The 24,289-nt window shown below is 44.5% G+C and overlaps 1 protein-coding gene across 1 annotated transcript; it reads right to left on the bottom strand.

The window, feature by feature from the left end:
• Positions 1 to 230: 230 nt before the first annotated feature.
• On the bottom strand, positions 231 to 16,582 carry FAM8A1 (family with sequence similarity 8 member A1). The gene is made up of 5 exons (XM_050941639.1): positions 16,163 to 16,582; positions 12,832 to 12,952; positions 2,840 to 2,963; positions 1,639 to 1,778; positions 231 to 1,098 (listed from the first exon to the last, which is right to left on the bottom strand). Exons 1-5 carry the CDS (start codon positions 16,533 to 16,535, stop codon positions 954 to 956), a joined length of 903 nt encoding a protein of 300 aa, XP_050797596.1. The 5' UTR covers positions 16,536 to 16,582; the 3' UTR covers positions 231 to 953.
• Between the last annotated feature and the right edge of the window lie 7,707 nt (positions 16,583 to 24,289).

Here is a 24,289-nt window from a genome sequence, read left to right on the forward strand (position 1 = left end):
AAAACTCTCATGGGGCCCGGGCCCCCACAGCTTCCTCCACTCTGGGTCTTCAGCAGCAATTTGGCAGCGTGAGGTCCTTCCACCACAGGACCTGCCGCCAAAGTGCCGGGTCTTTGGCAGCAATTCAGGGGCGGGGGCCCCCGCTGCCAAAGACCCCAGGCCCCCTGAATCCTCTGGACAGCCCTGTATACTGTTAATTTTATAGCTCTGAAGTTATTTACACAAACCTATTTCACAAATACCACAGTAATTTATTCTTCCCACAAAGTAGTAAACTTATTTATTTCATTAGGATAGACAAATAGTAAGTGACTTAATGCTTAACACAGTCATGCAAAAAACCTGTCACAATACATGTTTAGGTAATACATTTAAAAAGTGGTAAAGGAATACAATTCTTGAAGTGAAGGAGTTCACTAAGCCTTTAAGGGGTTGATAATACCCAACCACCGCACAATGCATCAGTTTAATAGAAACACATTAGCTATATTTTTGCCTCCATCCCCCCAAGAAATACTGCAATCCCTTCTAAGGGATAGTTTCTGTAATGTGTTTTGTAAACACCAGCGTAGACCACAACTACATTCTCCAACATATTTTTCCCATAAAATAATCAAGTTGTAGAACTAGTACTTCTTACGATGGCAATATTTCCAGGTATCTCCTTTCTGGAGATGGAGAGAAACTTTCCGTTATGGCGAAATATAACCAGTTTCCTTCCTGTCAATCTAATGTTAATACTTTCAAATTGAATATACTATTTCTCTGAAATGTCTTTGGCATTTAAGAAAAAGCAACACTTTCAAGATAATCACTGGCACCATACTGGAATGACTCATTGTTTAACATCTGAATCTGTCTCCAGTTAATTTGGGCAACCAATACTGATGGTCTTCTTTACTTTGTTTTTTAGGAGTTAAAAAAAAGTTTGGTAATCTGGGCTTCTGTTGGTATCATCTGACTACATTTCTTCTTACCACAATAGTTCCTGCTACGATGTCATAGGCTGTTCTGTTATGCTGAAAAAATAGCAGCGTAATGAATGCAGGAAAAAAGGAAGCAATAGAAAAATTCTTGATCAAGGCTCGTATTGTAGACCTAGAATGAGAAGGAAATTAGTTTGTTTTAATTTTCAGTCACTGCCCAGAGAAGTTTTGCCACTGATCCAGTACCTCAAATTTATGCAGCATAAAGTGAAACATCTGGATTTAGAAATCAAGTATTTTAACATGCAAAGCTAAAATATGCCTCTCTGTTTAAGTGATTAAATAGTCAGGACATGATTCTTGGGTCACTGCAGGATTCTGTCTGATAAGACTCAGTGCCAAAGAGAGACAAACTTTAAAGCCAGAAAGGACCATCGTGATCCTTTAGGCTGACTTCCTGCACATTGCAGACTACAGAACCTTGCCCACCCACTCCTATAATAGACCCATATTTCAGAAGAAATAGATCCCCTCAATTCTTTACTGTTAACAGACCCCTTGCTACAAAGTATGCACTGAGAGATCTGATTGTACATGACGGTTTTAATAAGAAAACAAATTAGCAAAATGCTGACAAAGTAATCTTATTTCAAATCATGTACTTTCACCCCTATTAGTTTGCGAGTGATACAATTAAGTGAAGAATACCTACGTTGTTATGCTAACATTAGAGGATGGAATCACTAACACACGATTTGGTGCAATAAGTACAGATGTATCACACGTCACAACTCGAAGGCCAAGCAGAAACTTCCCTGGGGTTGCCCCACCAGCTCCCCAAATACAGATAATCTGCAAGAGAAATCAACTATTTTATTTCTGCAATCCATCACTGTTGGTTGCCCAAAACATATATAATTTTAATAAGTCTGATCTATAAATAAGAGCAATCCAAATGGCACAGAAGTATAAGTCTTAATAATCTTAATACATTGAATATTTAATTTACATTTATTCTCATGTAGTAAGTTTACATTTATAGTTTTAAAATTAAAAGGTTTAAAGTTCGTTTATCTTGGGTAAGAATTACATGTGTGTTTAGTAAACTGTGTAAAAAGCTAAATCAAATGTAACCAAACCTTGAAAAATAATTGGTTCAAATGCTAAAAAAATGCAACATCTAACAAGACAAGTTTTGGGAGAAGGCTATTTTTGAAATATGGCTAAGAGAGAAGCCTCTGAAAAAACCCTGGTTCTTACAGACAAAAGGGTTGTGATGAATTTATATTTATATTTCATATATCTTAAAATATGGGCCCTTGTAAAGAGATAAAAGACCAGCTTTTACATTGATACATTCAAAGAAAAAGGCCCAGACTGCCCTATCCGGTCTTAGCCAAGGTCGATGGAAAGCCAAGAGAAGAGCAGTCCCAGACAGCCAAAAATTGATTCTTAGCTGAAGTAAGCAATAGGCAATGACATCACTTGTTTGTTATACTGTATAAAAAAAACAACATGTTTGCTAAGGGTAGTTGTCATTCCTATCTGATCAAGCTGATGGCAGTCAGGATGAGAGAGATGTCCCTAGGATGGGCCTTTTGAAAGTGTACTGATCAACTTATGTTTGCTATTGTATAGATGTACTGATTGCTTATTGTTATTTAGGTTTTTAGAGCAACTGTACAATTTGGCCTTTGGATTTAATAAAGGTATTTATGGTTAAATGAATTTCTAGTAGTATCCTATCTTAGTAATTCCAACAACTTCATGGATCAGACACCAGTTGGTGTACTAGTGTTAGATTTCTTAACAAGTTAATGAATCAGTTTTCAAATACTTCTGATAGTCATGGAACAACATTTGACTTGGATATCCAGTTGATAAGTTAGGATTTAATATTCATGACTAGTTACCTCATAGAAGCAGACTAACAACCTGTAGATAAGGGCCACTATCATCATTTTCTGCAAGTCTTCCATGGATGTGTCTTCATCTATTTCTTCTATTATATAATGCATAGCAAACTTGGAAATGTCCCTGTACAAAAGAAGACTTCACTTTAACAAGTGAGCCATTCCACAAGGCTACTGCATTTGACCATTATGGTATTGCCATACCTGCAGCCACCCCTTTGGAACCTAGGCCTGGCCTACACTGAAAGGTTATATTGGCATAGCTATGTCCATCAGAGATGTGAAAAACACACTCCCTTGACAGACTAGCTATGCCAGCATAATCCCTAGTGCAGATGCAGCTTGCTGACTCAGCCTCATAACCCAGTTCTACACTACAAATTATGTCTACCTAATTTACATGGACATGCAGCCACCACAATTGTGTGCACACATTTGGCTCCATGCGTCAGCAGTGCACATTCTTACCAGGAGTGCATGGACTACATTGTCAGGGTGGGACATTGTGGGGCGGCTCCTGGAGGTCAGCAACAGTCAACATAAGCAATGCAGTGTCTACACTGACATTGCATCGACCTAAGTACATCGACCATGACAATGCCGCTTGGGGAAAGTGGCACAGAGAAGCACATTGGCGGGAGCCAAATTTAAGTGAAGACACTTCCACAGCTAGGTCAACGCAAGGCTGCATAGGACTTAACTGTAGGACAGACCAGGCCACAGGCTTCAAGGCTAGAAGGGACCATCATGAACATCTAGTCTGACCTCCTGCATGTTGCAGGCCACAGAACCTCATCCACCCACTCCCTGAATAGGCCCCTAACCTCTGGTTGAGTTACTGAAGTCCTCAAATCATGATTTAAAGACTTCAAGTTACAAACAATCCACCATTTACTCTTGTTTAAAGCTGCAAGTGACCAATGCCCCATCCTGCAGAGGAAGGCGAAAAACCCCCAAGGTCTCTGCCAATTTGACCTAAGGGAAAATTCCTTCCCAACCCCAAATATGGTGGTCAATTGGACCCTGAGCATGTCAGCAAGACCCAGACACCTTGGTAAGAATTCCTTGTAACTCCACAGCTAGTGTCTCATCACCAGCCGTTGGGGATATTTGCTACTAGGAGTCGCAGCTTGGCTACATGCCATTGTAAACAGTCTCACCATATCATCCCCTCCATAAACATATCAAGCTCAGTCTTGAAGCCAGCTAGGTTTTATGCCTTCATTGCTCCCCTTGTGAAGTTGTTTTGGAAATTCACTCCAATGGTTAAAAACAGGGCCGGCTTTAGGCTGATTGAGCCGATTCCCCGGAATCAGGCCCCGCACCTTAAGGGCCTTTTAATTTTTTTTTTTTTTTTTTTTTTTTTTAAACTTACCCCTGCTGCAGTCTGCTCCGAGGTCTTCCATGGCCCCGCTCCCGTGACCAAAGCGCCGGCGGGAGCGCGGCTGCCCCACAGCCTGGCTCTCCCAGCTGGAGCCCCGGCTGGAGCGGGGCAAGCGGCCCCGGCGGAGCAGGGCAAGTCCTACCCTGCAGCCCTGCTCTCCCGGCTGGAGCTCTGGGCCCTTTAAATAGCCCCCAAAGTCCTGGGATAGCAGGGGGCTATGGGGGCTATTTAAAGGGCCGGGGCTCCAGCTGCCTCTGCCACCCCGGTCCTTTAAATAGCCACCGGAGCCTCCCCGCCCCCATGTATTTTCCAGGGCTCCTGCGGCTATTTAAAAGGTCCGGTGCGGGTAGAAGCAGGGGAGCCCCAGGCCCTTTAAATAACCCCCCAAGCCCTGGGATAGCGGGAGCCTTGGGGGCTATTTAAAGGTCGGGGGCTCCAGCTGCCTCTGCTGCACCCCCTGCCCTGCCCGCACCAGCCCTGCACCCCCTGCCTGCAGCCAGCTCTGCAACCCGTGCCCGCAGCCAGCCCCTGCCAAACCCCCTGCCTTGTCTCCAGCCAACCCCTGCCACACACCTCTGTAGCCCTGCTCAAAGCAGCCAGCCCCACACACAGCCCTGCCCGCACCAGCCATGCACCCCCTGCCCACACCCAGCCCCGCACCCCCTGCCCTGTCTCCAGCCAATCCCTGCTGCACTCCCCTGCCTAAAGCCAGCCAGTTCCGCACTCAGCTCTGTCTCCAGCCCTCTCAACCCCTGCTGTATCCCCCTGCGGCCCTGCCTGAAGCCATCCCACCCCACCCCCCGTCTCCAGCCAGCCCTGCACCCCTTGCCCTGCCTGCAGCTAGACCCTACCTCCAGTCAGGCCCCTGCCCTGCCTCCAACCAGCCTCATGTCCACTGCTGCCCTGCAGTTCCCAGGGCAGTAACCCTGCACACCTGCTTCAATGAGGGGGGCAGGAAGCAGCTGGGCACAGACATGTGCACACCCGCAGGGAGTGGCAGGGACCCACACATGTGAAATGGCGGTCATTAATAAGCAATCAACAGCATATATGATGCAAAGTACATAATATATAATTGTATAATTTATATAGTTATGGAAAGTAAATAATACATGGAAGAAATAAAAGGCTTTTTTTTTTTTTTTAAACATGTTTTTGCTTTTTTAGTCATCTCTGCCAGGGCCCTGCCAAAAATGTTCGAATTGGGCCCCGCACTTCCTAAAGCCAGCCCTGGTTAAAAACCTTTGTCTAATTTCAAGCTTAAACTTGTTGATGGCCAGTTTATATTCATTTGTTCTTGTGTCAACATTGGCACCTAACTTAAATAACTTCTCTCCCTCCCTGGTATTTATCCCTCTGATATATTTAGAGAGAGCAATCATATCTCCCCTCAGCCTTTGTTTGGTAAGGCTAACCAAGCCAAGCTCTGAGTCGCCCTTGCATAAGGTAGGTTTTCCATTCCTCTCAACATCCTAGCAGCCCTTTTCTGCATCTTCTCCAGTTTGACTTCATCTTTCTTAAATCTGGGAGACTAGAACTGCACACAGTATTCCAGATGAGGTCTCACCAGTGCCTTGTATAATGGTACTAACACCTCCCCCTCTCTACTCGAAATACCTCACCTAATGCATTCTAGGACTACAATAGCCTTTTTCACAGCTGCCTCACATTGGCAGTTCATAGTCATCCTGTAACCAACCAGTGCACCCAGGTCTTTCTCCTCCTCTGTCATTTCAAACTGATTAAGTTCCCAGCTTATAGCAAAAATTCTTTTGTTTGTCTCTCCTGCATGCCTTTGCACTACTAAATTTCATCCCATTTCTATTACTCCAGTTTTCAAAGTCATCCAGATCTAGCTCAGTGGTTTGAGCATTGGCCTGCTAAACCCAGGGTTGTGAGTTCAATCCTTGAGAGGGCCATTTAGGGAACTGGGGTAAAAATCTGTCTGGGGATTGGTCCTGCTTTGAGCAGGGGGCTGGACTAGATCTCCTGAGGTCCCTTCCAACCCTGATATTCTATGATTCTTGTATGATAATCTCAATATGGAGGAGGACCGAAATAGCTCTCATCTTTTTGTCATCTACAAATTTTATTAGCACACTCCCACTCTGTGTGTCAGTCATTAATACAAATGTTAAATTAGATTGGTTCCAAGACCGATCCCTCAGGAATTTCACTAATAACTTCCCTCCAGTCTGACAATTCACTATTCAATATGACCGCCTCTAGTCTTCCATTTAACCAGTTCTTTATCCATCTTTCAATTCTCACTAATCCACATCTTCTCCAATTTAATAATTTTCCCCACCTGGAAATGTATCAAATGCCTTACTGAAACTAGGCAGATTAGATCTACTTCATTTTCTGTGTCTAAAAAGATCAGTTATCTTTTCAAAGAAAGATCAGGTTCGTCTGGCACGATCTACCTTTTGTAAAACCATGTTGCATTTTATCTCAATTACCTTTTCACCTCTGTCCTTAACTATTTTCTCTTTCTCAAAATCTGTTCCGAAACCTTGCATACAACTGAGGTCAAACTAACAGGCCTGTAGTTTCCTGGATCATTTTCATTCTTCCTTAAAAATAGGTAGTACGGTGACTTCTCACTTAACATTGTACTTATGTTCCTGAAAAATGCTACTTTAAGCAAAATGACATTAAGTGAATCCAATTTCCCCATAAGAATTAATGTACATGGGGGCGGGGGTAGATTCCAGGGAATTTTTTTCGCCAGACAAAAGATTATATATCTATACATACACACACACACACACACACACAGTGTAAGTTTTAAACAAACAATTTAATACTATACACAGCAATAATGATTGGGAAGCTTGGTTGAGGTAATGCAGTCAGAGGGTGGGATATTTCCCAGGGAATGCCTTACTGCTAAATGATGAACTAGCACTCGGCTGAGCCCTCAAGGGTTAACACTTTGTTAATGTAGCCTCACACTGTACAAGGCCGCAGGAATGGAGGAAGAAGACAACAGACGCATGGCAGTGGCTGCAAACATTCCCTGCAGAAACCTGAAAGTGATGATGAACCCACGCTATCTCATTGGAGCGCACCACTCCCTCCACTTTCCAAAGTGCCATGCGAGAGAGAGATGCACTGCCCCTTTAAGTATGCTGACCACACTCTTAAGTATATTGCTTTTTTAAGTAGATCAGCAAGCTGAGGCAGCAGCTGCTGCCAGCAAGCTACCTCCGTCCTAAGCCCTGTCGTGTCCATCCCCTGCTCTGTGGAGATGGGGTACAAGGAGCAGGGGGACACCCTGACATCAGCACCTCTTCCCCCCAGCCCAGCAAGCAGGAGGCTCCCGGGAACAGCTCCAACACAGAAGGCAGGAGCAGCACACGACAGTGGGGGAAGGGACACCTAAACTGCCTGGCAATTGACAGCCTGTTGGCCGGCTGCCACACAGGGATGTTAGGGGAGCTGATATGGGGGCTGCTGGCCCACTCTGGTTCCAAGCCTCCACCAGCTAGCTCCAACAGGCTGCTCTTCCTGCAAGCAGTGGACAAAGCAGGCGGCTGCCGAACAACATAAGGGAGCATTGCGCAACTTTAAACAAGCACGTTCTCTAATAGATCAGCAACGAAACAACATTAACCTGGACGACATTAAGTGAAGAGTTACGGCACCATATAGTTAAGCGGTATAACTCCTAGTAGGGACATAGTTACAGCAATGTAAAGATGCAATATACTGATATAGCTATTCCCATACAGGAAGGAGAATAAGGGCTTGACTACTCTTGCGAGTTACAGCGCATTACAGGAGCCCCGGGCACACTAGCTCACTACCTGTTCACACTGGCAAGACACATAGAGCGTTCTGACTCAGTGGCTAGAGCGCTCCTGGTACTCCACCCCTGCAAGTAGAATAATATTTGCTGTGCCCCTGCTGGAGCGCCGCAGCACCAGTGTGAATGAGGTGTTGCATTACTGCACTCTGATTGGCCTCCAGAAACATCCCATAATCCCCTTAAGTCGAGTGGCCACTCCTGTCTTTGTTTTGAATCGCAGCAGAAATGTAGATGTGCCCTTTGAAAGCTCCGTTTCTGACAGCCAGCTGCTTATCTGCCCCAAGACAAAAACAACCATTACTGTGGAATGCTGTGAGAGAGAGAAGCAGGGGGGAGAGGTGAGGGGTCTGCTGCTCTCTGAACTTACAAGAAAGCATGCTGACATGCTCTCAGCCCCCCAAAACCCCACTCTCTCCCTCCATGTACACACAACACACTCCCTGTCACACTCCAACCTCCCCTCCATTTGAAAAGCACATTGCAGTCACTTGCATGCTGGGATAGCTGCCCAGAATGCACTGCTCCCAATACCACTGCAAGTGCAGCAAATGTGGCCACGCCAGCGCACTTGAAGCTGTCAGTGTGGACAGACTGCAGCGTCTTCCCTACTGCACTCTACAATGGCTGGTTTAACTCAAAGCGCTCTACATCTGCAAGTGTAGCCATGCCCTAAGCTATACCAGTATAGGGCACATTTACACTGGTTTAACCATTTAAAAGAAGCCACACCCCTAAATGAAATAGTCATACATGCCTAACTGTCAAACTTGCATACTTCAGTCACATGTATCTAATATACAACTGTGTTGTAAAGTCTAATAATTTAAGTTACAAGGCATTATAAAAAAGCATTTCTCCCCCAAAGACTGCTTAAATTAGGTCATCAAGAGTAGGTGGTTCAAACAACACTGATCCCAACATTCCATGCAGACTGAGGGCTTGGCTACATTTGCACTTTATAGCGCAATAAAGCCTCCCAGAGTGCTCTACCTTACTCCCCGTCCACACTGCCAAGGCACGGAGAGCACTCTGACTCCCTGCCTAGAGCGGTCTTGGTCCTCCACCTCCCCAAGAGGATTAACAGCTGTTGCATACTGGGCGAGATGCTGCAGCGCCAGTGTAAATGAGGACTAACGTTATTATACACGGATTGACCTCCAGAAATGCCCCATAATCCTCTTAACTGAAGTGGTCTCTCTTGTCTTTGTTGTGAACTTGGGACGTGGAAGTGCCCTTTCAAAGCTCCAGTTCTGAGACGGGCTGCTTATCTGGTATGAGAAAAAAACAAACAGGTAATGTTTGCCTTTGAGTATGTGCGATAGAGGCAGGGGAGCTCCGTTTGGACCGAGAGAAAAAAAATCAGCTACTGTTTGCTTTGAGTGAGTGAGAGAGAGGTGGGGGAGTGAGAGGGGTCTGAACTTACAAGACAGCATTCTGATACTCAGCACCCCAAAAACCCACTCTCTCCTCCCCTACACTCCTTGTCACACTCCACCCCACCCCCCTTTGAAAAGCATGTTGCAGCCTCTTGAATGCTGGGATAGCTGCCCACAATGCACCGCTCCCAATGCAGCTGCAAGCCCTACAAATGTGACCACGCCAGTGCACTTTCAGCTCTCAGTGTGGACAGACTGGAGCAATTTCCCTAATGCACTCTACGAAGGCCACTTTAACTTAAAGCGCTACAGCAGAGTAGAAAAAAGTTTTTCCATGCTTAGGATAGCAGTAGTCCCTACAGCTCCTAATCAAAATCAAACCCTATTGTGCTACATGCTGTGCAAATATGTAGCTAGAAAGCCTCTGCCCTGAACAGTTTACTTTGAGAAAAATTTCAAAGAGGCAAGAATAGGACAAGAGTAAAAAACTGGATCATGTGGTTACACAGGGTAGCTATGTTGCAGCCTTGTGAATCCAATTATTCTATTTCAGATTAACTCACCTTTCCCATAACTGCTACACACACAGACATCATTGGTTGGCTCTCTTTTTAGTATCACGGCAGAAATGAATCTGTAGAGAGCAGTAATCTTATGGGTTAATTCAGTGTTCCAAGCATAAGGGCACATATAGAAAGAACAGAGATGTTTGCAAAAGCAGACAAATCAGCCTTAAAAATCTGCATCATTTGTGCAGTAGATAGGGGAACAAACTGAGTTAGAAAGGGCTTTGAAGTTGAGAAAAAGCAGTCATCTGTAGCAGATTCCCTCCATTCCCTCTTTTCAACCAAGGAACAGAACCACTTTGACCTCTTAACAGGCCACTTCTAGGCCACTGCACTAGGTTCATTATGCCTCCTTCATTATTCTAGATTAGCTCTTAGTTTTATTAAAGTAGATCCTTCCTCTGTATACACACTTGCAGGATCTGGTGCCCCAGGTGTTGAGTTGAGGCACTGTCTTGAAAAGCAATATCCTTTGAGGGGTGCACAAGAGATTTTACAGGAAGGAAGCTTCATCACCCAACTCTGTATAAGGGAGAGGAGCCTCAACTACCTCAGCTCCTTCTCTGCTGCCACAGATAGCAAATGGTACTTGCCTTCTTGTCCTAAGGCTAGATCTTCCCTTACTCTAGATTATTTTCATATAATGAGTTAGTGCACAGTACAGGATAGTTTGAGTACACAGACTGCCCTTGTCCTGGGGAACAACTGACTCTCTGCTGTAACCAAGTCCCAAGCTCTTCAAGATGTGCACCTCCTGACTGATCATACCTTACACATCCAGTACCTTCTACGTCTGGATTATCAAGTGGGTCTCGCACACACTTTCACTCCCTCCCACCCACACTAGAAGGGGGAAACACTTGAGGCTCAAGGCTCATCTGGTTTTTCCATGGCTGCAGCCTGATATTCAGATGGGACCACTGAGGGAACTAAGACTAGCCTCTGTGCCAAGGTCCTCTGACACAGGACCCAAGACAGATATTGCCATTCTGGCCTTAGGTCCAAAACTGGAATGTTTTCAGCCTTATACCAGGAGCAAATCCCTTATCCAGCATTATTAGCACCAGCTAAATCAGAAGTGGCACGGAAGACCAAACCATCAATGTCTACTGAGGCTCTAAATGTCTTGGTGACTATGCAGGAAAAACTCATCTCAGCACCTACTCCTCATTTGGCACCAACTTTGGACCTATCTTCCAGTGCCAGTACCTTTGCAGTGATACTGCAAGTCCACGCAGATGCCCGTCAGGGAAAAGAAAGTAGACCTTTCCACAAGAAGGGCAGAGTCATCCCTTTTCTCCTTTTTATTATGAACCAGTATTTGGGGATCTTGATGGATGATCAGCTGAACATAAGGTCCAGGTGAGATGCTGTGGCCAAAAGGGCTAAAGCAATCCTTGGATGTATAGACATAGGAATATCAAGTAGGATTAGGGAGAATGCATTATCTCTATTTGGCACTGGTGCAACACCCACTGGAATACTATTTTCAGTTCTGATACCCACAATTCAGGAAGGATGTTGATAAATTGGAGAGGGTTCAGAGAAGAACCACAAGAATGATTAAATGATTGGAAAACATGCCTTATAGTGAAACGCTCAAGGAGCTCAATCTTTTAGCTTCATCAAGAGAAGGTTAAGGGGTGACTTCATCAGTCTATAACTGCCTGCATGGGAAACAAATTCAATAGAAAGAACAGGAGTACTTGTGGCACCTTAGAGACTAACAAATTTATTTCAGCATAAGCTTTCATGGGCTACAGCTCACTTCTTCGGATGCATAGAATGGAACACACAGACAGAAGATATTTATACATACAGAGAACATGAAAAGCTCATACTGAAATAAATTTGTTAGTCTCTAAGGTGCCACAAGTACTCCTGTTCTTTTTGCGGATACAGACTAACACGGCTGCTACTCTAAAAAAAAAAAAATCAATAGAGGGCTCCTCAATCTAGCAAAGGTATAACAAGATCTGAAGCTAGACAATTCAGACTAAAAGGCACAAGGGACAAGTTTTAAAACAGCAAAGGTAATAAGCATAGGCACTTACAAGGGCCACAGTGGATTCTCCATCATTGACAATTTTTAAATCAAGATTTGATGTTTTTTCTAATTTTTCTAGTTCAAACACAAATTAATTCAGGAGGTCATGCTAGATGATCCCAGTGGTCTCTTCCGACTTTATAATCTATTAATGTTCTCAAGTAGCATTTAAAATTACATTTTATACAAGGAGTAAAGAGAACAGTCAAGGCTGACAGGTTCCACATCTGACTTATCATACCCCCTACCCATACTAAAGAATGGCAAACAAGTGTTTTGTTTAGTAAATGCTACTTAGCCCTTTTCTTTAAAATAAATAAAAATTCCACACCAACCATGTAATTTGTGTAGAACAACTGATGGAGGAAAAAACCCTCCAATATATCAGCTTTCAAAGTTTTTCCAAATAGGGCACGTGAGATTTTTGAAAAACCCTAATAGCATCTTTTAAAAGTACAAGCAAGTTTAAAATGTTTTCTCAACTGTTCATACTCAGAAATTTCATTTTTATACAAATTGTGAGTGCCAACTACTAAGCTTAACCAAAAAAAGTAAACATTTGAGAGCATTTCTAGGCATGTACAGTAACTTTTTATAATACACACACCTGTATAATGTATCATTTTAATAAAGATCTATTTTTAAAGACAAAGTATGCTTGAAAGGAGCCTCTTAACAGTTAGGGTTCTGTCATGTGCAACCCTAGCTACTCCAAAATGCACGCGCACACACATATTATATATATTTTCTTTAATCACAAGAGTGAAAAGCTTTATATAATAATGCCTTAAATGGTTTAACTTACTTTATTCCACTGAGATGCATAATACTTAAGACAATGGTTGCCTTTATAAAGAAAAGAATAAAGAAATCCACCATCTCTGCTATAAACCTGTGTGCCAAGGATGGGATAATGTACTCCCGACCTGTAACAAAAACAGTTAATTACCCAAAATTTTACTGTGCTAAAGCATTTTATAACTTAGACTTGAACGTACATTAGTTTGCGCCATACAGAATAAGAGGCAATATTAAAATCGTATTCCACATTGTCCCACTGCAGGGAACATTTTAAAATCCTTATTCTGACCCAAGGAAGCCCATATTCTTTTTATTCAATTATCTCCTTAAAATGTACTTTGATACAATGGGAATTGGATGACAAGTTAACTAAGCATGTACCTAAACCAAGTTAACATATTTTTGCTGTTGCTCTTCCTCTTCCTCATCCCATCCCCTCCCTGCTCCCTTTGAGTCACATATTACACCTAAGTAACTAGACATGGTCTCACCCTTGAAGAGCTTACTTTTTGTAGTGTACCATTTTTGCAGTCTATTATATTTACAAGGAACTTGATACAGAATGTTTTCCTGCAGTTTAATTTTTTATCTGGGATTAAAACTGCCTCCTTCCCACCACTCACTCATTCTACCTTAGAAGAAGACTTTAGAAAGAGCTGAGCACCAGCCCTGTGAAAATCAGGCAGGGTCCTTTTAGATATCTCAAGTCAGGTTCCTGAAAATCAGGTATTCCAAATGCCTAGCCACTTTTAGCACCAATTTTTTTTTTTTTTAAATAGAACCAAAGACCAAGAAGTTGTCTATTTTTTTTAAACTTCAGGAGAAGTAGACAGGTGGTGATAGTAATAAGAGAAAGTTTAAAAATAAAAAAACCAAAAAGACAGGTGTCATATAAAAGAATTGTAGCTAGGCTGATTCTCCACATTGTATTTCCTCAGCAGCACTTACAGGCGTGCCTGTATGAAAATTATATTCTAACAACTACAATTTAAAATATTCATCCCACCTGACTTAATATAACCATATTTGTTAAAATTCACATAAGTATATTTTGGAAGGGAGAAGGAACCCTTTACTATTCCACTTCTTCCCCCACAAAAAACTTCACCACAATAACCTCTCCTACCTAAAAAGCCATCTTCACAAGGCATCTACAGAAGCTGCACAAATGGCACTCTGAATACTAGCCTCAACAAGTTGCTTGAGAGCAGCACAAAGCTCTCAGCCTCTGTGTTCTTGCTTTAAAATGGCAAATACAGTTAGAAGAATGGTTAGGAAAGAAGGGCACCTTCTTAATATTTGCTTCTGTGCATCTTCCTTTTATATCTGCTTATCTCACAGACAAAGTCACTCATTAATGCTAAAGAATAGCAAAACAGATTCAATTCTCATTCTTGCATTGTCATAGTTGTCAAATTCTAATTGTACAACCTTTAACCAAAGATGACGCAAGAATGTGAAGAACACAGCTTAACTTCCTCACATCAAGTTGAGCATGCAGTACCAGAAGATAGAAATCAAATGAACTTTCTAAAATGAGCATGTTTAATATGAAAGTTAGTGATATGGAACCTCTGATTTTATTCTTGTATGGCCACGCTAATATAGTAAATGCAGCAACAACTGGTTAAGATGAAAGGTAAGTGTTAAGACCATGAAAGTCACGACTTAAATATGACACACTTGTTAAAGTGTCGAATTCTTAAATCTATTAACATGGATGGTGCTACTAATATAATACTGCATATGCTATTCTTTGAGGATAACTGTCTATGCTGCATTAATAAGAATTACTGCTTCCATGAAATTCTGACTGTGGTCATAACTATCCTTGACATTCAAAATCACTTTCAGATGCCAGAAGACACAAAGTACCAAGTATCCCTCATTCCACATTTTGTCCCCTGGCACAGCAGATTAGTGTACTAATTTCTGAAGACAAGGATAAAATTGTTGATTCAAGAATAAAATTTTGATTGTATTTAGTATTTGGATCACCACCATTTCTTTCATTAGGCAGCTAAAGGGGTTGTCATGCACCCAAGTTCAGAGGCACTAAACAATCCCAATAATATTTGAGGGGTAGCCGTGTTAGTCTGGATCTGTAAAAGCAGCAAAGAATCCTGTGGCACCTTACAGACTAACATGTTAGGGCTTGTCTACATCACAAAGTTGCAGCGCTGGTGAGGGGGTTACAGCGCTGCAACTTAGGAGGTGTACACATCTGCAGGGCATCACCAGCGCTGCAACTCCCTGTTTGCAGCGCTGGCCGTACTCCCGTTTTGTCTCGGGTGTAGAGGATCCAGCGCTGGTGATCCAGCGCTGGTAATCAAGTGTAGACACTTACCAGCGCTTTTCTTGACCTCCGTGGAATAAGCAGGTATCCCGGCATACCTGAGGAAGCCTCTGGTAATCAAGCAGGTCTCCTTCCCCGGTTTGCTCTCGCGTTCCCCGAACCCCCGAGCAAGCAGGTCTCCTTCCCTGCGGTTTGCAGGGGGGTTCGCGGAACGCGAGAGCAAACCGCGGCGAAGCTGGTCTCCTTTCCCGGTTTGCTCTCGCGTTCCCCGAAACCCCTTGAAGCCGCCCAACAGCGCTGCAGTGTGGCCACATCTAACACCACTTGCAGCGCTGGTTGCTGTAAGTGTGGCCACTCTGCAGCGCTGGCCCTATACAGCTGTACTAATACAGCTGTAACAACCAGCGCTGCAAAATTGTAGATGTAGACATACCCTGAGTCTATAAGGTGCCACAGGATTCTTTGCTGCCAATAATATTTGTGCTTCTACAAAGAAAGCCCTTTGAGGATTTTGAGAAGGGTGGCAATCTTAACATCTAAAGCTCATCAGTCATAGTTCCCTGTAGTAAGGTGAAGAAATTGAAGCACAGAGATGAAGTTTGCCTACACACCATAAGCCAGTGGCAGGGCCTGGAATGAAATACAGACGCTCCCATTCCCAGGCCAACCACCACGCTACGCGTCGAAAATATAAAATGCTAAATATCAGAGCCGAAGAAGTGCTCGGTGTAGCTTGTCTCTCTCCCCAACAGCCGTCAGGCCAAGAGAAGATAGCACCTCCCCCACCCAATCCATAGCAGCAAAGCCCCACCACCGACAAGCCTGGCGACCAGGCGTGGGATGGGCGGCACGAGCAGCGCGTTGGGCGCTCACAGCACTGGGGAGACAGGAATCCCAGGACACCCCGGCCAGGCAGCTCCCAGATCCCGCCGAGGCCACCCGCTCGAGCCAGAACACGAGTTAGGAGGCTCCTTCCCCCGCTGCCCCTGAGGCTCCACCTCGGCCCGGGTCTCTCGTCAGCCACGCCCCTCGGTCTCACCTGCTGGCCGGCCGCTCTCCCTGGGGGCGCTGCTGGCGGCGGGGCCGGGCCGGGGCACAGCGGCCAGGCGGGCGGCTCCCGGCCAGGCGGGCGGCGCGCGGGGCGGCGGCGCGGCCGCGGCCAGGAGGTAGCAGGGGGCGTAGTAGGCGGGCGGCGGGGGGCAGCCGGCGGCGGGCGGGCCTGGGCTGCCGTAGGGGGCGGCGGCGGCCAGGAGCGCGGGGAGGCCGCTCTGCCAGCTCCAGTAGCCGCAGTACGAGTCCCAGAGCCACTGGTGCACGCGCCGCGCGTACTCCCCCGCGCTCAGCGCCTTGGCCTCGGGGCCCTCGGCCGCCAGCGCCGCGGGCTCGCCCGGGGCTGCCGCGACCTCCGCCATAGCCCCGTCCCCTCCTCTACCTGCCCTGTGACGCACAAACGCTCCCTGACCTCTCTCCCTCACTGCGCAGGCGCGGGGAGCCGCTCCAGCCAATCCACCCGCAGGGGGGTGGGCGGCGTGAGAGAAACGGAAGCGCTCCCCTGTCCCCTACCGCGGTGAGATGGTATCGTCCAGGGTTGAGCTGATAAAGCAGGAGCTCCTGGGCCCGCGAGGGCGGAGTCTGGGACTTTGCGGTCCCGGGAATGGAATTGTGGGGGTCGCGGCGAGGCAGTCGCATCCCTTTCCGTCCGGCCAGGTTCAGTGCAATAGGGACACCCCTAAAGCAGGTGACACAGCTGGGACTGGGAGGATGGTCCCTAATTCTGAGCGTTTCAGTGTCACCAGGGGTGGGCGGGGCTAGGGAAATCACTCCCCAAAATGCAGCAAAGAATCCTGTGGCACCTTGTAGACTAACAGACGTTTTCCCAATTCATGGAGAGTCCCCAGGAGACTTCCCTGCCCTGCCCATCCGGTGAGAGAAAGAAGAGAGATTCCCCGCACCTCCTACACCCCTAAAGACCCCCGCCACTGCTCTCAGAGGTGGGTCGGACCTGCTTGGCAGTGGGTTTTGTCACCTGTGTCCTTCTGTCATTGCTGACCCTTTGTGGTCCAGAGGCAGGTGCACATGGTCCCCTCAGCTTTCTCTCTCCTTTTTCCAGTTTGGCCTCATTGCTTTTTGAGGAGAAGTCTTTAATGATGTCCGCTGATTTGAGAAAAATACCCTTCTCATGCTTCCTCATAGTGAGTACATGAGAATGGCCATAGTGGGTCAGATCAATGGTCTGTCTAGCCCAGTATCCTGTCTTCTGACAGTGGCCAGTGACAGGTGCTTTAGAGACAGTGAACAGAAAAGGGCAACAATCCAGTGATTGATCCTGTCCACTCCCAGCTTCTGGCAGTCAGAGGCTAGGGATGCTCAGAATGTAAGGTTCCATCCCTGACCATCTTGGCTCATAGCCATTGATGGACCTATCCTCCTTGAGTAAAAAGTGTTCTCTGCTCCCCACTAGGTTTAGACTGCTTGTGCCGCCTCCTTTCTGCCTCTAGGTTATGGTCACTGTACTTGGTTAGCGTTCACGGGAGTCTTAACACATTTCACTGCAGTGTGAGGTAGTCTTTTTGTCTGGGATCAGTAGTCTGGCAGCTAAAGATACGGGGAAATGACCACAGGAATTTCCACTGTAAATCATTTAAGAAAACAAAATAATGCCACTAATGCTGGTGAGAGCCCAGAGTGCAGCAAATGTGATGGTGAGAGCACTGCTGAAAGATTTCTCAACAGAAATCTGTGTAGCTGAGTACTGATTTCTTTATCAAATGTCTTAGTATTCAGAGTTTCTGAGAGAGACAGCTTCACACTCTAAGCTCCTTTAATATCTTCTCAAATGCCCTCCTGCATTGCAAGCCACAGAGACCATGTGCACGAAGATTTTTTTTTTAATGTGAGAATGTTAACCTCTAGCTGAAACACGTGTAGACAGACCCTCCATTCCCAAAGGCCTTCAGCTCTGTTCCTTAGTTAACAAGTTTCTTTAGTCAATGAGAAACATTTGGGGCTCCGCTGTTGATAAGCAAGCATGACTTTGTTTCATTATTCCTATAATTTAAGGTATTTCCATCCCAGTGCTGTCCTCCATCACACTCATGCAATTCTACTGAAGTCAGTGGTGTTACATGGGGTGTAAAAGATAGAGTGGGTCTTTTGTACAAACCCCATTACCATGTTGAAATTCAGAACTGAGTTTAAGATGGTATAACAGATGTGCTAAGGGGGCAGGGCATGTTACCACTTCAGCTTTCCATAAACTTACCTCTGAATTTGGTCGGCATCACTGATGAATTACCAACAGCTACCTTGTCGTGCCAATAAAGCTTCTGAAATGATTAAAATGTACTCTCACCCTACTGCTACATTTCTGAGCAGATGTAGCTGGATAAATTGAATTTTCTCTGTTCTTGCTATTGCCCATCTGCTTTCAGCTTTTTTTTGGCCTCTGGCTACTTTCAAATCACTTTCTATTCTGTAAACTGAATTAGGTTTGCAGTTGCATTTTCTAAACTGAAATTAGCTAGAGGCCACAGAATTAGCTAGAGGCATCAAGGCGCAGGAGGATAAGAGGTAGCTAAACGTTGCCATTTTTCTATATATCCTAGTTGTTTCCAAGGCACTTGTCACCTTGGTATCTAGTGATGGCTTTCCTCTGAAGAGCCACCTTCAATAGAGCTGGCGGCAGTACATCAAAGAAAAACCATATCTTCACGCTGCCCGAGTTATGGTGCTCAGCAACATTGGAGAAGCAGCTGTCTATATTTCCTACAAACCTCACAGGGATTAAACCATATTGATTGTAAAGTCAATCTAGTTACTTTGTTGCAAGCCCCAATACAGATGGATTGAAACACATTTAAATCATGCTTAAACTGATTTAACTGAGTGGGACAGACATATTAGCTAAATGAGTTTAAGCACATCTGTAGTTAGAAGATCCACACTAGTGCATGTTTTCTAATATAGCCCAGATGAAAAGTAAAGATCAGATTAGGTAGATGAATTGAGACCTTCTTATACTGCAAAGTCTGGCATAATGGGGAAAGATAAGAGGAGAAGAGGGTAATGCATTAAGTGGTCGGGAAAAAGTGTTTGTGTGGGTCTAATATTTTCTGGTCATCTGGTCACCCTACTCTTGGGGTTCTTTGCCTGTCTCTCCTAGGCTCAGGGGCTGCAGTGGGGTCCCCTCTCCCCTTTCCAAGCTGGGGGGAGGCAGCTCCAGGGGCTCTTCACTCCCATACACTTTCCATTCAAAACCCATTTGTTGCGGGGTGGGGAGGAGGTCCATGAACCATCCCATGGGTCACAGGAGGGAAAGAGGGAGTGGAGCTACCCTGCGTTTTTTGTGCTCCCTCCAGTGAGAAGGGCTTTGGCTCCTGAAAGGAAGAGGAGAGAAAACAGCTTGTTTCCTGCAGCAGCTCTGATCGAGTGGCCCCAGGAGATGGGCAAGAGAGGAAAGCAGGGCATATTCCCCTCTTTCCCTCCCCCTGCCTTCCCAGGCAGTGCTGAAATGTCACCCTGCTTGAGTTTTAGAAATTTTATTTCTGGGCCTCTAACCCAGTGCACTTTAATCACTGAGAGAGGGAAAGGAGAAAAGATAAGAAAGGCGGTAAAGAAGACAAGAACTGCACCATGTGATTCATGTAAGGTAACCTTTTGGATGGAAGACCGTGAGATCAGGAACTCTTACAGTAGAGAGCTGCTCTGCTGCTGAATGACGATGGCAAGCCCAGGGATATTTTTAAGAGATCCTGAAGTGGATTATTAATCCTTAAATGGAGATCTATTCTGGAAAGGGACTGTAAAACTGGTATCATGGGGCTCCTTGTTCATTACTTTTCACTGATTTTTATATTAACTGTACTTTTTAAAAATTTTGCTTTAAATAGGTTTTCTAACTTCCAGCCCTGCAAATTCAACTAGCCTCCAGAAGTCCAACTTAGCTCTTTCCTTCCTGGGCATTACCACTTGTATACAGAGTTCTGAAGGCCAAATTAGACCTCCAGTTACATCTGTGCAACCTCCCAGGCTTCAGGTATGCCCTCAGTGACACCTGTGCAATCCCATTGTCCCCAGGGGTTTTACACGGGTGTAACTGGTTGGAATTTAGTATGTAATTCTGCTCTTGAGGCACAACATGAAAGAGAATCCAGCTCCCTTTCCCACAGCTGTGTTGATTCTGGGGCTGACAAATTTTATTGAAAAAGCAGCTACAAACATCCTCTTGTTATGTAAGTGATCAAACAGGATTGTGAATACACACGGAGAACAGATCTGTTGCATAAGAAGGTGCTATTTTTACATAGTCGCTTTTCAGAATAGGACTGCACTAATTCCTTGTGAAGTTAATGGAGCTTGGTGAAAGTATGTAATTCACCTCCAGTGTGGGGTGCACACAATCAGGTGCACTCTGAGTGTTGTGAGTTATTAATATGAAGTAATTTTATTCCCCTGGAACACTTTTGTAATGCTCAGCTTGGTCTTTGGATTCTCAGGCACCAATCCTGTAAACTTGGGTGCTTAACTTTAGTACTGTGAATACTGATTGAAATCACTATTCACGATGCTAAAGTTAAACACATATGCACTTGCAGGATTGGGACCCAACCCCTTATCCATAAATAACAGAGTAAATCCATTGTCTAAGGGTTAGCTATACTCTCTTGTGAAGGAAAATCAAAAGGGGGAAGTGGTCTCTGGTAGCCCAACCTGCCATTTGAAGAGAAATAGGAGGGGATGGCCTTTAACAGCTTATTATTTTCTTCTCTAGAGCTGAGACCTAGAAGAAAGCTATCAGTCTCTGTCTTCCTCAGGGCAGCAATAGCTAAGGAGTGGAAGTCTCTCACACTAGGTTCTACCTATCTTAAATACTTATACGATCCTCATTACTATAGTTTCTGAGTACCTCTTTTATGTATTTCTCCTCACAACATCCCTGTGAGGCTGGGCAATATAATTATCTCCATTGTACAGATGGGGGAGCTGAGGCATGGAGAATGGACTCTTTCCCTAGAGATCTGTAGTAACTCATCTGGGGTGGCACTTGAGGCACATAAAACACCACTTGAATGCAATTAAGGACAAGGTAAGAAAAACATTTTAAATGCTTTCATTTCCTTTTATGACAGACTAATTTTTTTAGTCGGTGGAAGAACTCCAACGTAGAAAGGAGTAGTAGTGTCTGTGTAGAAAGAGGGCTGAATACATAGTGCTAGTTATGCCTCTGCTATTAATAATGGTATCTGTGACTTCTATAACGTTTTATATGGTCAAAATACTTCACAGACATCAGCTTATTAATCATAACTAAATAGACCAAATAACAAATGCTACTATCTACTCCAATCTCTCTCTCTTATTATGTGGGTGCAGAGAACCTTGGATTGAGCTGAGTGGCTGAACATAGTAGCTGTTTGTGGATAGCCTGGGCCAGACCAGAGAACCCCTTGCCCTCTGGATTCTCTACACCTTCTCCCTGCATCCTGCTAAGTAATCAGAGGGCATTAGAGGCTGGAGTAATAGTCACAGTCTTTCTTACCACCATGTGGATCTTCCATTCATCCCCATCCTCTGCAGGTGCAAGGGATATGGAGAGAAATCCTGTCCCCATTGAAGTCAATGGTACCAGCATTTCACCCATGTAGGCTATTTAGCTCTTAGGCTGGAGATCTCCATTGACTTCATGATATTGGCTGATGTTTGGGAGTAGAATTTGGGGTTTCAGGTGTAGGTATTTCTGGGATATGTATATATTACAATGGCACTAAATTAAATACTGAATGCAAGGTCTACAGGGCATGTGACTTGTACAAAGCCGAGCACCCTAACCACACTTAACAATTAAAAATAACAAGAATGCTTTGGTTGAACACACTGGAAAGATTTCTGTATTTCAAATGCAGACTGGAAATGATTTCCCCTGTCACCTTCTTTAATAACCCTGCTCACTAGACTTCAGTGTTCTAAGCCAACTAGGTATTTCCTGTTGCATGTCTTTTTAAAAATGGTTATTATAGAAGGTTAGCTGAAAATGGATGAGCTGAATTATTCGCTGATACCTAGAACTGGATGTTCTCTCCCCCCACCCACCGCCCCCTCGGCACTTTCTTAAAAAAATAAATCCTTTTATAACTCTGGATTTACTCAAATGATCGTTTTCAGAATCAATATTTCTTGTTTTTAACAGTGTTAATTTTGCCTTGTTTTTGGAGTGTAAACTTTCCTAATTCCTGGATTAGCTGCAATTTTAAATTAATACATGCATTCTATGTAAATAGTATAGTTCCTACATTGTCTGATTACCAACAAAGCTTGGAATTGCTTGCACCATAATAGTTTTCTGCCACCCGGTGGATATATAGGGTCAGTACCTCAATACTTACAATCTCTTATGTTTTCCTATATTTTTAATGACAAGTTATGATTAATTAAATCAGGATTTTTACAGAGTTTCCTTTTTAAGATAATAAGAAACAAAGGGCCAGTTCACCATTTCTTGATAACAGTTAGGGAATTATTGCATTTACTACCTGAGTTTCTGCTTTTAGGGATATGCCCTGTCATCAGTCTGTATCAAAAATTGGCCCAGATTCTATTATATAATGTTGGGATTATTTCTAGAATTGCATATCCCTTAAAGTACTTAAGGTGTGATCCTGATCCCATTAAACTCCATAGCAAAACTCATGTTTTTAATTTGGCAAGAGCAGGTTCTCTAGGCCCAAATACTACACAAAATGCAAGGCAGTAGAGACAAAGGCTAAGTGTCAACAAAGGGTGATGAACTTCATATGGGATGTTGCCCCACAGTATCAAGCAATGAAACCTTTATTTTGTGGCTTTCTACACACTTGATCATTCTAACACCATGATATGCAAACTTTTAATTATTTTCATTATTTGGCAACACACATTGCATGTGTCTTTTTGGCCACATACTTACAGTATCACTGAAATGCAGTAACCTCTGGAGTGGATGGCAGTGGCCAGCCAGCCAACAAATGGCACAACAGTGTGGAGAAGGCAGGGCTGTCCTTATCCATGCACAAAGTATGCAGCTGCATAGGGCACCAGGAAACTTGGGGCACCAAATTTCCTGGTGCCCTGCACAGCTGAGGCCGCTCCAGCCCCTGCCCTGCCTCTTCCCCATGGCCCCCAGCCCTGCCTCCACTCCACCCCTTCCCCAAAGCCCCTGCCCTGCTCCGCCTCAGCCCTGCCTCTTCCCACCCCTGAGAACTGCAGCAGGGCTGGGCCTGCACTCATTGGTGGCGGGAAGTGCAGGGACCCAGCCACAGCTGTGCCACTGGTGAGTGCTGGGGGGTGGTTCACCCCAAGCCAGCCTCCCGCCAGCGGAGGCCTGGGACCAGCCCCACACAACCTGTGGAGGCCTAGGGCCCCCCCCACACCCCCTGTGGGGGGGCTGCACTGGGCCCCAGAATAGCTAGGGACGGCCCTGGGAGAAGGGACACTTTTGGCTAAGAACCAATGAAGCAACCCCCTACTTTGTGGAAAGTGTCATAAGATCTCTAACATCCAAGCAAACAGGCCCTCAGGGAAGGTATGATAATAATAAAAAAGAATCTACACAGTAAACAACTTATGGTGCTGTTTATACACCTTGGAAGGATAAAGAGTGGAATTGATGCCAGAAGGATTTTAACCTGTGGTTCCAGAGTCTAGATATTGTCTCTATTAGTACAATGATGATGATCACATTTATCTATAATTACACTGATGAAAAGAAGTTGAGATGTGTTCACAAGATACAACCTTGTGTCCTGTATTTATTACCTTGGATACAAGGCTGACTCTTCACTCCAAAAGCTACAACTCTTCAGCCACTGAAACTAGAAGCTGCTATTTTGGCCACCTCATAACTCCCATCTCTTTCCATTAACAAACAAAAATATACAGACAATGACAACATTGAGAATAAAGGCTTTAAAGTTCAAAAGGGCCTGTTCTCTGTATTATTTCCAATATTTAAATGTTTTGCTTCAGCAGTCCAAAGGTTTGGTTGGCATCATATTGCTGAGTGATGACATACATAGTATCAATATCAGATGTAGGATTAGAAGAGAAGTCGGTGGCTGAGGTTTAAAATGTTCTTTGTGTGATTGTTTTATGGCAGAAATGATTAGTGTTCTTAATGTTAATAAACTGTTCT

The sequence above is a fragment of the Gopherus flavomarginatus genome, chromosome 2, assembly GCF_025201925.1.
Source record: "Gopherus flavomarginatus isolate rGopFla2 chromosome 2, rGopFla2.mat.asm, whole genome shotgun sequence".
In the NCBI taxonomy this organism is placed as follows: domain Eukaryota; kingdom Metazoa; phylum Chordata; order Testudines; family Testudinidae; genus Gopherus; species Gopherus flavomarginatus.